At 46.9% G+C, this 15,434-nt stretch overlaps 1 protein-coding gene across 1 annotated transcript in view; it reads left to right on the plus strand.

Moving 5' to 3' along the window:
• LOC118097690 (ovostatin) overlaps positions 1–15,434 on the plus strand; it is a 53,846-nt gene that overhangs the window by 26,032 nt on the left and 12,380 nt on the right. Inside the window, exons 16-26 of the mRNA XM_035140827.2 lie at positions 889–1,059; positions 1,880–2,000; positions 3,341–3,431; positions 3,902–4,130; positions 5,328–5,454; positions 7,060–7,151; positions 7,823–7,874; positions 8,373–8,456; positions 10,216–10,392; positions 11,380–11,461; positions 13,583–13,739. Coding sequence (XP_034996718.2) covers positions 889–1,059; positions 1,880–2,000; positions 3,341–3,431; positions 3,902–4,130; positions 5,328–5,454; positions 7,060–7,151; positions 7,823–7,874; positions 8,373–8,456; positions 10,216–10,392; positions 11,380–11,461; positions 13,583–13,739 — 1,383 coding nt within the window. The remainder of the gene's footprint in view (positions 1–888; positions 1,060–1,879; positions 2,001–3,340; positions 3,432–3,901; positions 4,131–5,327; positions 5,455–7,059; positions 7,152–7,822; positions 7,875–8,372; positions 8,457–10,215; positions 10,393–11,379; positions 11,462–13,582; positions 13,740–15,434) is intronic.

A 15,434-nucleotide genomic window follows, 5' to 3' on the forward strand; every position in this document is an offset into this window, starting at 1 on the left:
CTGCCCCTCAATGAGGCCAAACCTAGATTCACAAAATGTTTAGAGGTATGCATACCCCTGCACAATTGCGCTCATTTCACACGCTAGCAAGGTTATGCTTAAAATTCTACAAGGCAGGCTTAAGCAGTATGTGGACCGAGAACTCCCAGAAGTGCAAGCTGGATTTCGAAGGGGCAGAGGAACCAGAGACCTTGGGTTCCATGATCACCGCAGATGGTGACAGCAGTCACAAAATTAAAAGACACCTGCTTCTTGAGAGAAAAGCAATGGCAAACTTAGACAGCATCTTAAAAAGCAGAGACATCACCTAGCCAACAAAGGTCCGTATAGTTAAAGCTATGGTTTTCCCAGTAGTGATGTATGGGAGTGAGAGCTGGACCATAAAGAAGGTTGATCGCCGAAGGATTGATGCTTTTGAATTATGGTGCTGGAGGAGACTCTTGAGAGTCCCATGGACTGCAAGAAGATCAAACCTATCCATTCTGAAGGAAATCAGCCCTGAGTGCTCCCTGGAAGGACAGATCGTGAAGCTGAGGCTCCAATACTTTGGCCACCTCATGAGAAGAGAAGAGTCCCTGGAAAAGACCCTGATGCTGGGAAAGATGGAGGGCACAAGGAGAAGGGGACGATAGATGATGAGATGGTTGGACAGTGTTCTCGAAGCTACCAACATGAGTCTGACAAAACTGTGGGAGGCAGTGGAAGACAGGAGTGCCTGGTGTGCTCTGGTCCATGGGGTCACAAAGAGTTGGACACGACTAAACGACTAAACAACATCCCCCTGCATCCCCCCAGAGGGGGGGAAAAAAAGCACTGTCACTGCTCGTGTAAGGCAGGCTTTTATGCTCCTCCAGGTCTCATCTGTGTTCATTATTCATTTCTCACCAGGTGTACTCTCGCCTTCCTTATCTAGAACTTTATGGCTATTATTATAATGGGATGAACCTTGACGATACTCCTAAAGAGCCATGCGTTGAGCTGAAAAATCATTTCTTTGAGGGTCAATACTACATACCTGTGAATGTGACCGATGACGGCAATGTCTATGATGTTTTCATGGTATGTTTGTCTCTATGCTTATATTGGGACTGGCACTGTTGCTTTTGGGTAGGGCAACTTGTATATAGCTAGTATTGAAAACCAGTTATGATCTAGAGCAGAGGTGAGCATGAGTGGTGCTCTTTTAAGGTAAAGGTCCCATGGATGGTTAAGTCCAGTCAAAGGTGACTATGGGGTTGTGGCACTCATCTCACTTTCAGGATGAGGAAGCCGGTGTTTGTCCATAGACAGCCTTCTGGGTCATGTGGCCAACATGACTAAACCACTTCTGGTGCAACGGAGCACCGTGACAGAAACCAGAGCCCATGGAAATGCCATTTACCTTCCCGCCACAGCAGTAGCTATTTATCTACTTGCACTGGCATGCTTTCAAACTGCTAAGTTGACAGGAGCTGGGACAGAGCAACGGGAGCTCACTCCGTCGCGGGGATTTGAACCGCTGACCTTCTGACCAGGAAGCCGAAGAGGCTCAATGGTTTAGACCACAGCGCCACCCGCGTCTTTTATTATAGATCACCCTTGTATTATAGATCACCTCTTCTTGAAATAGATGGATTCAGTTTTCATGAGAAAATGACTGTAGCAATGTAATCAACACTGGTCATCTAACGGCACTCCCCCCCCCCCTTAAGCCCAGTTAGTAAGTTATAAAAGTATGTGAAGAACCAGTGAGGTGGCCTGAAATATGTGTGGTACCCTGGATAAATAATTTACCTCCCCTAGAAAGAACCATATTATCAACGAGAAGGTCTTAGAAAATGTGGTAGGGTTGGTTGTCTAAAGAAATCGCTTAAACAGCATTTTATCTATTCCTTTTAAGAGCTTGGGTCTCAAGGTTTTCACCAACTCTACACTACAAAAGCCCTTTGTATGCCAAAGCGACTTTGAATGCAAGAAGATTTCACCTGATTATCCTGATGATAATCCCATTATGGATGAAGGTTGGAGAAGGACTCATTGAAATGTTTTAAGGGTGGTGGGCTGTTCTGTTTTAGGCCGATTGTTTCGATCCATTTCACACGTAAAGCGAAACAGACAATTCATATGTTCCTTTCAGGTGAAGGCCTTTCTATGATCTTTATCAGCACAGATGGTGTCATGCTTGCGCATTGCAAGGCATAAAATAAGATTCAACCTCCCTCCAAAGTTTTGCTTGTTTTAAAAAAGAAAATGCTTAGACTCGCTATTATTTATCAAAACCATAGCGATATCATGATGATTGCCCCCTTATTAGTTTTACCTACACTGAGAGACAATCGTACTAGATGTGGCTACGTTTTCTTTTTATATAATAATAATATAATAATTTATTATTTATGCCCCGCCCATCTGGCCTGGTTTCCCTAGCCACTCTGGGCAGCTTCCAATAAAATATTAAAATAAACATTAAAAGCTTCCCTAAACAGGGTTGCCTTCAGATGTCTTCTAAAAGTCTGGTAGATGTTTTTCACTCTGACATCTGGTGGGAGGGCATTCCACAGGGTGGGTGCCACTACCGAGAAGGCCCTCTGCCTGGTTCCCTGTAACCAGGTAACTGTTTTTAATGAACAGTCAACACCAATGAAAGCTTTTGTCCCATTGTGAGCAGCCGGCATGGGGATTGTGGGATTCCAACTGAGATCAAGGTGAGAGCAAAGTCTTAATGCCTCCTGCCTCTCACGCCATGATCTCAGTCCAGTTCAGGGAACAGGACCCCACCACACTGGTAATGTGTTTAAAAGTCCACCTCATGTGACAAATGTCATGTCTCATTTGGCCGCAACAGACATAGCAGCCACAGAGTTTCTGATAAAGGTAACAAAATTTAGAGGAAATCCCGTATTGAAGGCTATCACTATTTCCCAGGCTGAAATCTTGTTTTGTATATTGGCAGCAACTTGTGCAGTAGTGTGCCATGTTAATGTATCATGACCCTTAGAGCTGGCAAAAGGAGGTTATTCATAGTTTCAACATCATTCCTGCTTGATGTCCTTTTAATGTGAAGCATTAATTTCACCATTAAACACTAAACCTCTTCGGTACTATTTTTTCCAGTAGCACCTTACAGACCAACTAAGTTTGTCATTGGTATGAGCTTTCGTGAAGAAGTGTGCATGCACGCGAAAGCTCATACCAATGACAAACTTAGTTGGTCTCTAAGGAGCTACTGGAAGAAGAAGAAAATATTTTGTTTCGCCTACGCCAGACCAACACGGCTACCTACCTGTAACAAGTACTATTTCTGTTATAGAAGCCAAAACTCAATTTTCTCTCTTCATTTTGCCCTTTCTTTGTTTTTCAGCAAAAGTTGGTTTTAGTGCTGCAGCTGGGGGTACAAGCACATTGAGAACCTACTTTCCTGAAATATTCTTTTGGCAGCTGCTTTGGGTTGAGTGAGTCTTTCTCCTATTCTGTTTTTGTTATTTTCATTTTCATTTTCTGGATTCCGTTTAAGAGTCCTTGTGTGAAAAAAAGTTAAGAGAATTATTAGAATCTCATTCAGCGGGATAATCCTTTCTTCATTATGGTTTTTATTGCTCGTTTTATTTATAGATATTTGGGCAACTTGTTGGAAAACACACACACACACTCAAGTGCTGTAGAGCCCTGCACTGTACCGTATGGGATATTTGTTGAATACATTTGGGAGCTGCTACTGTTAGAAACAGCTTTCAGTGGAAAATCCACCCACAATATTTTAATTTTAATATTTAAAGATATTTGGGGCATATGCACTCCAGTGTCTGACTAGAGGGCTCTTAGTCTTCTCTTATATGGTATGAAGCTTATATTAGTAACAAGTTTAATTGTAGACACAGATCCATTTGAAAAGAGTTTACAATTTTGTCCTCTTATGTTTCAGTTCTAGTGGGAAAGCCAATCTCTCGTACACTGTGCCGGACACCATCACTAGTTGGGAAGCCAATGCATTCTGTATGAACGACAACATTGGGTTCGGCCTCTCAGAAATGGCCTCCCTGACAGCTTTTCAGATATTCTTTCTTGATATGGCTTTGCCCTACTCCACTATCCAAGGGGAAGAATTCCTTTTAAAAGCCAATGTCTTCAATTACCTGAGCTACTGCATTGAGGTACGTTCTTCTGCCCCCAGTTAGTGCTCTTAAAATCTGATACTGGGTATGAAGTGTAGGTGGGTTCCCACAAGGCAAGACACAGCGATAACAGCAAGAACCTTTATTGAACTACATAACTGGGAAACAGGGGCAAAGCAACTGCTTATATACATTCCTGAAGCCTGGGCCACTCCCACTCCCAACATGATTGGCTGTCTAAACTTCCAAGCTGCAAATCACAACTCAGAGTTCAAGGGCCGGTGGCAGAGGCCCAAATCCTGAAATGTTCTGTGATTGAACATCATGTATCGAAACACAGGAGCTCAGAATACTTAGGCCAGACTCAAGCTCAGGCAAACACAGACCACTGAATACATAACAGGGTAGCAAAACACAGAAGTGGAACACATCACAGAAACCCTGTCCCTGCAGGCAAATTTTATTTTATTTTTTTAAAAAAAAACTTGCTTTAGCTGCTATTATGACTTGGCATCTTATATAATTTAGGAGAGCTGCAACTGAAGAATCCACAATCCTTTCCTCACTTTCCTTGGGTGCTTTCCTGTTCTCTCTAAACTAAAGCTATAACAACAATATCAACAACAGCAACAGCTCTCTCAACCCCCCTGTAAACAATACTCCAGCCCAAGAATCTGTTCAACAGCCTCAGCTTTTGTAGCTGGAGTCAGTCAGCACTCCGCTCTCCCAGGCCAGATTTGATCTTGAAAGAAAATGACAATCAAGCTTTCCTAGTTCAATGTTATTCCTCTAGATAATTTGTGAGGGGTGTGCATGTCGAGATTTCGATTGCCATGGGGACTCCACAGGGTGAAATCCGGTACTGCTTGCAATTTGCTCCCAAGTCAAGATGGCAGTAGTACAATCAAGGTTTTATTTGGCACATGGCAGCTCCTTATTTATATTGTTACACACCACCCCAGTCGCCAAGTGGTGTGAGCTTCCAGGACGAGACTGTGTGCCTTTCTGATGACCTTTCTGATGCGCCATCACCCTATCTTTTGCGTTCTCTTAATGGTCCATCTCTTCAGGCGATTATTTCATCAGGAAGCCAACCTGGCTTTTTTATTTTTTTTAAAAAAACGCCTCATATTTGAACATGCTAAATTCAATGTCTGGCACCCCAGAAGTAGGAGGGGGGGCCTGGCAACTCCACGAACTTACAACACTATTGTCGTTTCCCCCCCCCCCCCTCAGTTAGATGTTGAGCTGGAAGAGTCTCAGAATTTCAAAGCAGAAAAGCTGTCTCCAGGGAACAACTCCGTAAGAATCTGTGCGAATGAAACACAATCCTACACCTGGAGAATTCGCCCTCAAAGACTGGGTAATCACCTTCTCTTGCAGAATTTTGAGATTTTTGCTTTCCTCTGACTTTCTTGAATTTCTCCCTGAATTGCAACTTAGAAAAATAAATTTTTAATGAAATGAAATGATAAATGAAATCAGAAACTCTAATAATCCTTATGGCTTCGAGCAAGAAATGAGCTGCTACTGTTTACTGCTAGGAATGCCCTATGTACATTATAAATGACTAGTGTCATTCAGCCCGTTTAGAAAACGGGCACTAGAAGATATGTGAGAGGAGCAGCGGGGTCGCGGCCTTCCCTCTCTCTCTCTGCGCTCGGCCGCGGGGCGCGCCAGGAACGCAAGTAAACAAACTCGCTCTCCTGTCGTGCCCCACGGCCGAGTGCAGAGAGGGAGGGAAGGCCACGGCCTTGCCGCTCCTCTCACGGGCTCCTCCGTCACTGCTCCGCAGCCTCTAGACACCCATGGAGGCCAGCCCCCTGAGGGCGAGGAGCTCAGGATCGGCAGAGGCCAGGGAAGGTGAGGCACGCTCGGGCCAGGCTGCTCCCGCTGCTGCTGTTACCGCCTCCGCCTCCGCCTGCTTCCTTCACCAGAACAACGGAGGCTGGTGATGAAGGTGGCTCCGGGGGCGCCCATGGCTGTCCCGGGGCTGAAGCCGGTGCGGCGGGGGCGGGGACCCTCTAGGTGCCCATGGAGGCCGGCGCTGGGAGCGGCCCACTAGCACAGCCTCCGGCGCCGCATGAGAGTGTCCTGGGCACGCGACCGAGATATTGTCTCTGCGTCCAATCCCTGTGTCCATGGGGCACATGTGCAGTAGCGCGGACACAGGGACACAGGGACTGGACGCAGAGACACTTGCATATTATTATATAGGATTTGTATATTAGTTATCTCAAACATGCAGCATACAAGGGAATATCTATATGCTGTTTTTGCTTCAGTGCCATGGTGGTGACAATTTGGACTTTAGATGCAAGTTTGTGCTTTGCTTTTTTTGCTGGTTGTTTTTATTGGTTTTTCATAATTTTTAACAAATTGTCACCAGATGAATACAAATTAAATACAAAGATTTGAGGGGTGAGGTTATTACCCCTCTATTATTGTCCATGCTCAACCATTGCTACTGTGACCTTTCATTTAGTAGATCAAGATGATCAGGTGACAGCCAAAACTGCAAGGTTTTTAGTGGGGGCAATTAGAATAAGATCTATTATTTCATTACAGTGGTACCTCTGGTTAAGAATTTAATTCATTCCAGAGGTCCGTTCTTAACCTGAAACTGTTCTTAACATGAAGCACCACTTTAGCTAATGGGGCTTCCTGCTGCCGCCACGCCGCCGGAGCACAATTTCTGTTCTCATCCTGAAGCAAAGTTCTTACCCTGAGGTACTATTTCTGGATTGGCGGAGTCTGTAACCTGAAGCGTTTGTAACCCGAAGTACCACTGTATTGATGTAAACCTCCAAAATAGTTAAGTTTTTACCTGTATCTTCAGTACGTTTTATTTTATTTTATTGATATGGCTAGTGTCTGGTGCAAATAAAGATCCTTCTGATTCTGAATACAAATTTAAAAGCTGGCTTCCCACCCCGTATGTAAGTTTTCTTTCCATTCATTCTTTCAGGTATGGTGAATTTCACTGTCACTGCTGAAGCCAAAGGAACTGAGCTGAGTGAAGGACGAAGGGACACCATGGTCAAGGCGGTTTTGGTTGAGGTGAGCATGAAAACCTTGGCATCTGCAAGAGATGGAAAGGGTTTCGTGGACCACAGTGGTACACATTAGCGACCAGAGCTGTTTAGTGGTGGAGAGGTTGGGGCTGCAAAGGTTTACAGGCAAGAGGACTGGCTTGGATTCATTTGTGCAGCCCTGACCTCTCTGCTTCCTTGCCCTGCCCTGTAAGCATACCTGCCAGGTTGTTGTCGGAGAAATAAGGGACCGGGCGGAAGTAGCAGGCAGGAAGTAGCGCTGCCGCCATTTTGGAACTGGGCGGGCATGCTCAAAAGTGACTTTTGGTGCTGCTTTTCCCAGTTCCAAAATGTCCATCGCTCCAGAAGTCGCACTGCAGCCATTTTGGAACTGGGCAGAGCAGCATCAAAAGTCGCTTCAGAGCATGCTCCGCCCAGTTCCAAAATGGCCGCTGCGCCAGAATAAACCGGGGGGAAACAAAAAAATCTGTTTTTTCAGCTAGGAACAGCTGGAAAAACGGGGATTTCCCGGGGAATACGGGAGACTTGGCAGCTATGCCTGTAAGGCTTGGATCTCTACCCCACACACAAGACGACTCTGGCAGTTAATCCTTGGGTGGTATAGAAAATGGGTGGGTGGGTGGGGTGGGTGGATATGCATTCTATATTGTTCATCTTACTGTTTCCTCTGTCATCCAGCCTGAAGGCATCAAGAAGGAGGTGACCCAGAGCTCTCTGATCTGCGTAAAAGGTAAGCGCTACATGCATAGAAATCTGCCTCGACTCCTTCCTCCTCCTGTTCTGGTCTTCCCTCTTCCCTATCTGATTCTTCCTCTTCCGAGGAGTGCTGCCACCAGTCTTCTCCAGGTATGAATTCCTCCCTATCCCCAGATTCCCCAGTGGGGGCATTCTCCCCGGGGGGTGGGTGGGAGGCTGGCCACCACTCCTCCTCGTCTGGCTCAACCCTGACACCAGCATCCTTAACAAACGACTGTTTCCAGGATCCTCCATGACTGTTGAAGTGGTATAAGAATGTTTTAAATGTATAGTGTAGATTAGACCTAAATACTGAAGTCAAATATTCACTGGCTATCCAATTATAACCGGTGGGTAAATTAATTTCGGCTCCATTACCACCATTTGCCAGTTTCTTCACCTAAAAGCTATGACAATGGTTCCCATGCTATATAAAGAATGTTGGAAAAGGATCCACATCCAATCCCCATTATTTATTGCTCTAAATCCTTAGGTACACCAGTCTCTGAAACAATAACCTTGAACTTGCCTTCGAATCTGGTGACTGGATCAGAAAAAGCTACACTTTATGTCCTTGGTAAGTTCTTAGAATGTTATCATACTTGAAATCTTTCTTTCCTATTTGCGCCTTGTGTAAGATTGTTGTGACATTTCATATTTGATGTGATTTCCCCGCCCCCCCCCCCAATATGGCATTGCTCCATCAATATACAGTGGTGCCTCGCTAGACGAATTTTATTCGTTCCACGGGTCTATTCTTATAACGAAAAATTCGTCTAGCGAATCCCATAGGAATGCATTGAATTTTTTTGATTTTTTTTTTGCCCATAGGAACGCATTAATTGAATTTCAATGCATTCCTATGGGAAACCATGATTCGATAGATGAATTTTTTGTAAAATGAATTTGTCTAGCGAGGCAACCTTCACTAGAAAAATCCTTTCTTTAAGCGAAAATTTCGTCTTACAGGGCATTCGTTAAGCGAGGCACCACTGTACAGTTGTACATTGGCTGTTGAACGGAATCTGTTCCGGAAGTCCGTTCAACTTCCGAAAATGTTTGACAACCACGGCGGGGCTTCCAATTGGCTGCAGGAGCTTTCTGCACTCAATTGGAAGCTGCAGAAGCCACGCCGGACATTCGGGTTCCAAAGAACGCTTGCAAACCAGAACACTCACTTCTGGGTTTGCTGCGTTTGGGAGCCAAAACTGACGAATACCAATGTGTTTGACAACCAAGGTACAACTGTAATTGTGAGGTGTCTCCCCTAAGTCATTCCTTGAGCTGATACACAGCAGTCTTCAGCACCCCTGAGTGTGCAGAGAAAGGCAAAAGTTGCCGCTTATTCTCCTTTGCCATTCTAACATTAAACCTTCCCAACATACACATACCAATTCCCTTCTTTACTCTGTGCTTATCCTGGAGTTGTATATTTATAATGAACCAGGAATTAATTAGGGGGACCCAGGTGGCGCTGTGGTTAAACCACAGAGCCTAGAGCTTGCTGATCAGAAGGTCGGCGGTTTGAATCCCTGTGACGGGGTGAGCTCCCGTTGCTTGGTCCCAGCTCCTGCTAACCTAGCAGTTCGAAAGCACGTCAAAATGCAAGTAGATAAATAGGAACCGCTACAGCGGGAAGGTAAACGGCGTTTCCATGTGCTGCTCTGGTTCGCCAGAGGCGGCTTTGTCATGCTGGCCACATGACCTGGAAGCTATACGCCGGCTCCCTTGGCCAATAATGCGAGATGAGCGCGCAACCCCAGAGTCGGTCACGACTGGACCTAATGGTCAGGGGTCCCTTTACCTTTACCTTTAGGAATTAATTACAGACATGATAGTTGGCTGGGGTAAAGATTTGGTTTGGACCCCATTTTGGTGCTTCAGAAAAGAGCAATATTTATCCTGTAGCCCTTTGGAGACACTAGTATTGTAGGGATTCCACTCCCCCCCCCCAGTGATTATACCTTTTTAAACTTTGACAGAATTAGATAAAAATTGCAGATATTCTAGGTGAGGGAGAACTATCTTCTAGATGGGTTTGCTTCCTGCCCTGTGGGTTTGTGGACAATCATTTTATTATGAAAACAGCATTCATTGTAGAGGCACCGGTAACAATCGGGGTGCCAACTTGAATAAAATTATTGGAGACCTGCCCCCACATAATCGATCACAACATGCAGCTCACACACACCATTTGAATTGAAATGCCCATCAATTTTGAGGGCCCCCATTCCCCCCAATTATTTTATGGGGTAGGGCTGAAGGACCTTGGCCCCTAGGAGTTTGGTCCTATGTGACATGCAGTGCATAAATGCCCATATTCTTTTGCTCCCAAGGTGACATCCTGGGCACAGCCATGAGGAACGCTGAAAATCTTCTCCCAATGCCCTACGGTTGTGCGGAACAGAATATTGCCATCTTCTTGTCCCATTTATATATTTTTTCCTACCTGACTGATACAAACCAGCTGACGGAAGAAAAAAAATCCAGGATCATTAGAAATTTGAATGCTGGTGAGTACTTTCAAAACCGTGGATATTTGTGATGGCATCTGCCAAGTGCTCTTTCGTTTCAATGGCTGAAACGTAGGCAGCCATACATGTTTACTTTCGGCACATGAAGGTATAGCACGAGCATAAAATAGGGCACTTGCCTGTTCTGTCAGGTTGCACACATTTCTTGCACACCTTTTGCATAAAATAGATGCTTTCCCATGCATTCGCCGGTACAATATGCATTCTGTAACAATATGCACATTGTGTTGCAAAATCTAGAGGAGTGCATCAATCCAATCATCATCACCATCATCTCATGGGGAGCTGCGTAACAATTTGCTGGCAACCCAGGTGGCACTGTGGGTTAAACCACTGAGCCTAGGGCTTGCTGATCAGAAGGTCAGCGGTTCGAATCCCTGTGACGGGGTGAGCTCCCGTTGCTCGGTCCCAGCTCCTGCCAACCTAGCAGTTCGAAAGCACGTCAAAATACAAGTAGATAAATAGGAACCGCTACAGCGGGAAGGTGAACGGCATTTCCATGTGCTGCTCTGGTTTGCCAGAAGCGGCTTTGTCATGCTGGCCACATGACCTGGAAGCTATACACCAGCTCCCTCGGCCCATAATGGGAGATGATCACGCAACCCCAGAGTCGGTCACGACTGGACCTAATGGTCAGGGGTCCCTTTACCTTTTCCTCCTGGTGAAGGAGAAATAAAACCAATTTAGCAGCTCAGATTATAGAATAAAACACAACGCAAACATTGAGCCCAGGAGTTTTTGTTTGCTTTCACGGACACAGGCGAATAGAAAGTTTTCCACCTGACACATAATTAAATACATAAGGCACCAGGCAAGCCTCCCAGGGGAGCCTATTCCATAGCTGGGATGCCACCACTGAGAAGGCGATCTCTGTTCTTGCCATCTTCCTCACTTGAAATGTATTTGACAGTTAAAGGGGGAAAGCACCTGAAAAAATTGGTTTGCTACATTTTTCTTCCACTTCAGGATACCAGAGGCAGATGGCATTCAGACGTTTTGATGGATCCTTCAGTACTTTTGGTAGCAGGGAGGCAGAAGGAAATCTTTGGTAAGACCTGTGAAGTTGCTTTAAGGCAGGCATCCCCAAACTTCAGCCCTCCAGATGTTTTGGACTACAACCCCCATCATCCCTCACCACTGGTCCTGTTAGCTAGGGATCATGGGAGTTGTAGGCCAAAACATCTGGAGGGCCGCAGTTTGGGGATGCCTGCTTTAAGGCCTCGAGCGGAAACAAGATCGCAGGGCATTGCTCCTTCAGACGTGGGGCTGATGGGCTTCCAGGACCAAATGTCAAAAACAGCCGGAGACCCAAGTTTGGGAAACTCTGTTCTAATCCATTTGGGTCCATTTGACTTTGGCTGGCTGCTATTACTACTACTACTGCTACTACTATTTGAATTTATATACGGTACCGCCCTATACCCAGGGGTCTCAGGGCAGTTCACAGAATAAAGCGGTTCACAGAATAATATCCATTGATTGATCTATTATCTGAGACTGCTTAATCCAGGGGTCAGCAAACTAAGGCCCGGGGGCAGGATGCAGCCCACCGGGCTCATTAATCTGGCCCGTGAACCTTGCAGACCCTGCCGCCCGCTCAGTCAGTCCCCGCGCTAAACCGGCACGGCGACTGACTTCCACAATGCTGGCGCGGCTTCGGATTGGCTGCAGGAAGCTCCTGCAGCCAATCCGAAGCTCGGACGCCTCTGGGTGACGCCCCTTCCTTCCTGCTGAGGCGGCCACATATGGCCAAGACCCAAGTGGGAGGAAACGGTGGCAGGGAGGCTGCCTCCACCGCCCAGGCCAGCAGCATTAGCTCTGTGCCCCGTGGACCCCTGGCCGAGGCAGAGGGCGGTGGCGGCGCTGCCGAAGACGAGGTGGCTGCGGCGGCAGCGGCAGCTGTGGCGGCTGTGGCGGCTGCGGCGGCTGCGGCGGCTGCGGCATGAGTGGTGGCAGCGGGGATGTCCTTTCAGGAGGGGATTTCCTTTCATGGGGGGCTTTCAGGAGAGGGTGGATCCGGCCCCCCACAAGGTCTGAGGGACAGTGGACCTGCCCCCTCCTGAAAAAGTTTGCCGACCTGGCTTAATCCTTTAAAAAACAAAAAACAAATTCAAGTGAGAAACTCTGCTACCAGGGTTGCCAACCTGAATAAAATATTGTAAGCCTTACCACGCAATTGATGGGACCCAGGTGGCGCTGTGGGTTAAACCACTGAGCCTAGGGCTTGCTGATCATAAGGTCGGCGGTTCGAATCCCTGTGACGGGGTGAGCTCCCGTTGCTTGGTCCCAGCTCCTGCCAACCTAGCAGTTCGAAAGCACGTCAAAATGCAAGTAGATAAATAGGAACCGCTTATTCTCCTTTGCCATTCTAACATTAAACCTTCCCAACATACACATACCAATTCCCTTCTTTACTCTGTGCTTATCCTGGAGTTGTATATTTATAATGAACCAGGAATTAATTAGGGGGACCCAGGTGGCGCTGTGGTTAAACCACAGAGCCTAGAGCTTGCTGATCAGAAGGTCGGCGGTTTGAATCCCTGTGACGGGGTGAGCTCCCGTTGCTTGGTCCCAGCTCCTGCTAACCTAGCAGTTCGAAAGCACGTCAAAATGCAAGTAGATAAATAGGAACCGCTACAGCGGGAAGGTAAACGGCGTTTCCATGTGCTGCTCTGGTTCGCCAGAGGCGGCTTTGTCATGCTGGCCACATGACCTGGAAGCTATACGCCGGCTCCCTCGGCCAATAATGCGAGATGAGCGTGCAACCCCAGAGTCGGTCACGGCTGGACCTAATGGTCAGGGGTCCCTTTACCTTACCTTACCTTACCACACAATTGATCACATGATGCTGTGCGCGGACACAATTTGAATGGCAATGCCCATCAACTGGGGGGGGGTCCTGCCCCCTCACATATTTTAATGGGGGGGTGAAGACCCCTCGGCCCCCTAGGAGTTGGCTTCTATGTCTTCTATAAATCGGTTCTTTCCCATCCTTCTGCTGAGCTTTTCATCAGCGCCTCGCCTGGGTTTATCCTGCTTCCCTAATTCCTGATGGATACAGTCCCTTATGCATATTGAAGCATTGGAAGCGGTGACTCTGGTCTAGACTTATTCCTGCTTTGCCAAGTGCTGTTCTCATCCCATGCCCCTCTGCTCTTTGTCCTTTTAGGCTCACCACCTTAGTCTACAAAGCATTTGGACTGAGCTCGCCTGTTATATTTATAGATGAAAACATCCTGAATCAAGCTCTCCTCTGGATTTCAAGCAAACAGGGGCCAGATGGCTGCTTCAAGTCGGATGGGAAAATCTACAACCAAGCCTTAGAGGTGGGAATGGACACAAAAGTATAAATGGAAATTGTTGGTGTGTTACAGGTTCATCCCCTATTGAGGGGTGTGATTTTTAATACAATGGACTGAAACACTCCTCCCCCCCAATTTCCTGAAAATATGTTGGGGGGGGTATGCTTTCTCATGGGGGAGGGGAGAAAATTGTTGGAATTTTGTGGGAGGGGTTGTCACTTACCTTACAGTGTGTTTCCTGGAAGTGCAGCCGGTGGGTGGCTCTGTAGAGAGCTCTGTGCTGCTCTGAGTTGCAGGGGTCTTTTCTCACTTGAAGAAACAAGGGAATAAACAGAAAACTCTTGACCACCTTGTAAGGTTATGTGAGATATGTGGCAGTCCCTTCTTAAAAAAAAATTCAAATAAATCTATTATCTCTACCCAATGAACTTTTGGGAGGGTTTTGTTTTGTGTTCACTCACCCAATGAATGGGGAAAAGAAATTATTATTATTATTATTATTATTATTATTATTATTATTATTATTATTTGTACCCTGCCCATCTGGCTGGGTTTCACCAGCCACTCTGGGTGGCTTCCAACAAAGATTTAAAATACATTAAAACAGGCACCCCCAAACTTTGGCCCTCCAGATGTTTTGGACTACAATTCCCATCATCCCTGACCACTGGTCCTGTTAGCTAGGGATCATGGGTGTTGTAGGCCAAAACATCTGGAGGGCCGCAGTTTGGGGATGCCTGCATTAAAATGTCACACATTTAAAACTTCCCTGTTCAGTACAGCTCTACTTTAATCTGAAGATTGCAGGACCGGGCATCGGACTTCCCATACCCCAACCCATATAAATAAGAGACCAATAGGAGACTGGTTTTGGGTCAAAAGAGGCCACAACTTCATTGAATACCTATGAAAGAGGTTTGGCTTGGGCATGGGGCAATCGAAAGTACTTCCGGCCTGCCCACCAGAGGTGATGCGTGGTCAATCCAGGTGGGGGTTCCTAAGACTTACATCAAATAGGGTGACCGCTGCCTGAGGGAGTGCCCCCCCGGCCCCCCCTGGGCATGTGGACTCCCCCCCCCGGATCCCTTTAACGGGAGACCCCAGTGTTTGGGAGGGGCTGGTGGAGACTACAACCTCCCCTCCATCCAAAACAAAGGATTGCCCCAATGCCCAACCAGTTGTGTCGATTGCTATGAGGTAGGCAAAACCACCAGGTCAGAGCCAATTAGCCCGGTGGGCTAATTACTACCCGGCCCCATAAAGAACAGTAGTCACAGCAAAGTCATTGACTAGCAGCATAAACCATGGGGGTGGGGAAACCCGGTGCAAGAACAAGCAGGCTGTGCCTAGGTATGGGCTGCTTAAATGGGCAGGGGGTGGCTCTGGGGGAAGCCCACTGTCGGCTCCATCGACTCTGCCCCCTGGCACAGCCCAGGTCCCAGTCTGCATCCCCATTTGCCAAAGCAGGGTGCAGGCTAGGCTCCGGTTCCTGAGAGGCGGCGGGGGCTTATGCCCCTTCCGCCTATCAGGAAGGGCACTGCAGTTTGAATTCCTCCGTTGGGGCCCCAGTGAAACCTCCTCTGTCCTGCAACGCTGTGAGAGGACTTGCAGACCAAATTCATACAAGTAGAAACAGTGCAAGTCTATGCGTAGCTACCGGTATCTGGAAGAATTAAATCCCACTGATGAGGACTCATCTACATTTCCACTTGTGCCATA

This window comes from Zootoca vivipara, chromosome 16 (assembly GCF_963506605.1).
Source record: "Zootoca vivipara chromosome 16, rZooViv1.1, whole genome shotgun sequence".
Lineage (NCBI taxonomy): Eukaryota > Metazoa > Chordata > Lepidosauria > Squamata > Lacertidae > Zootoca > Zootoca vivipara.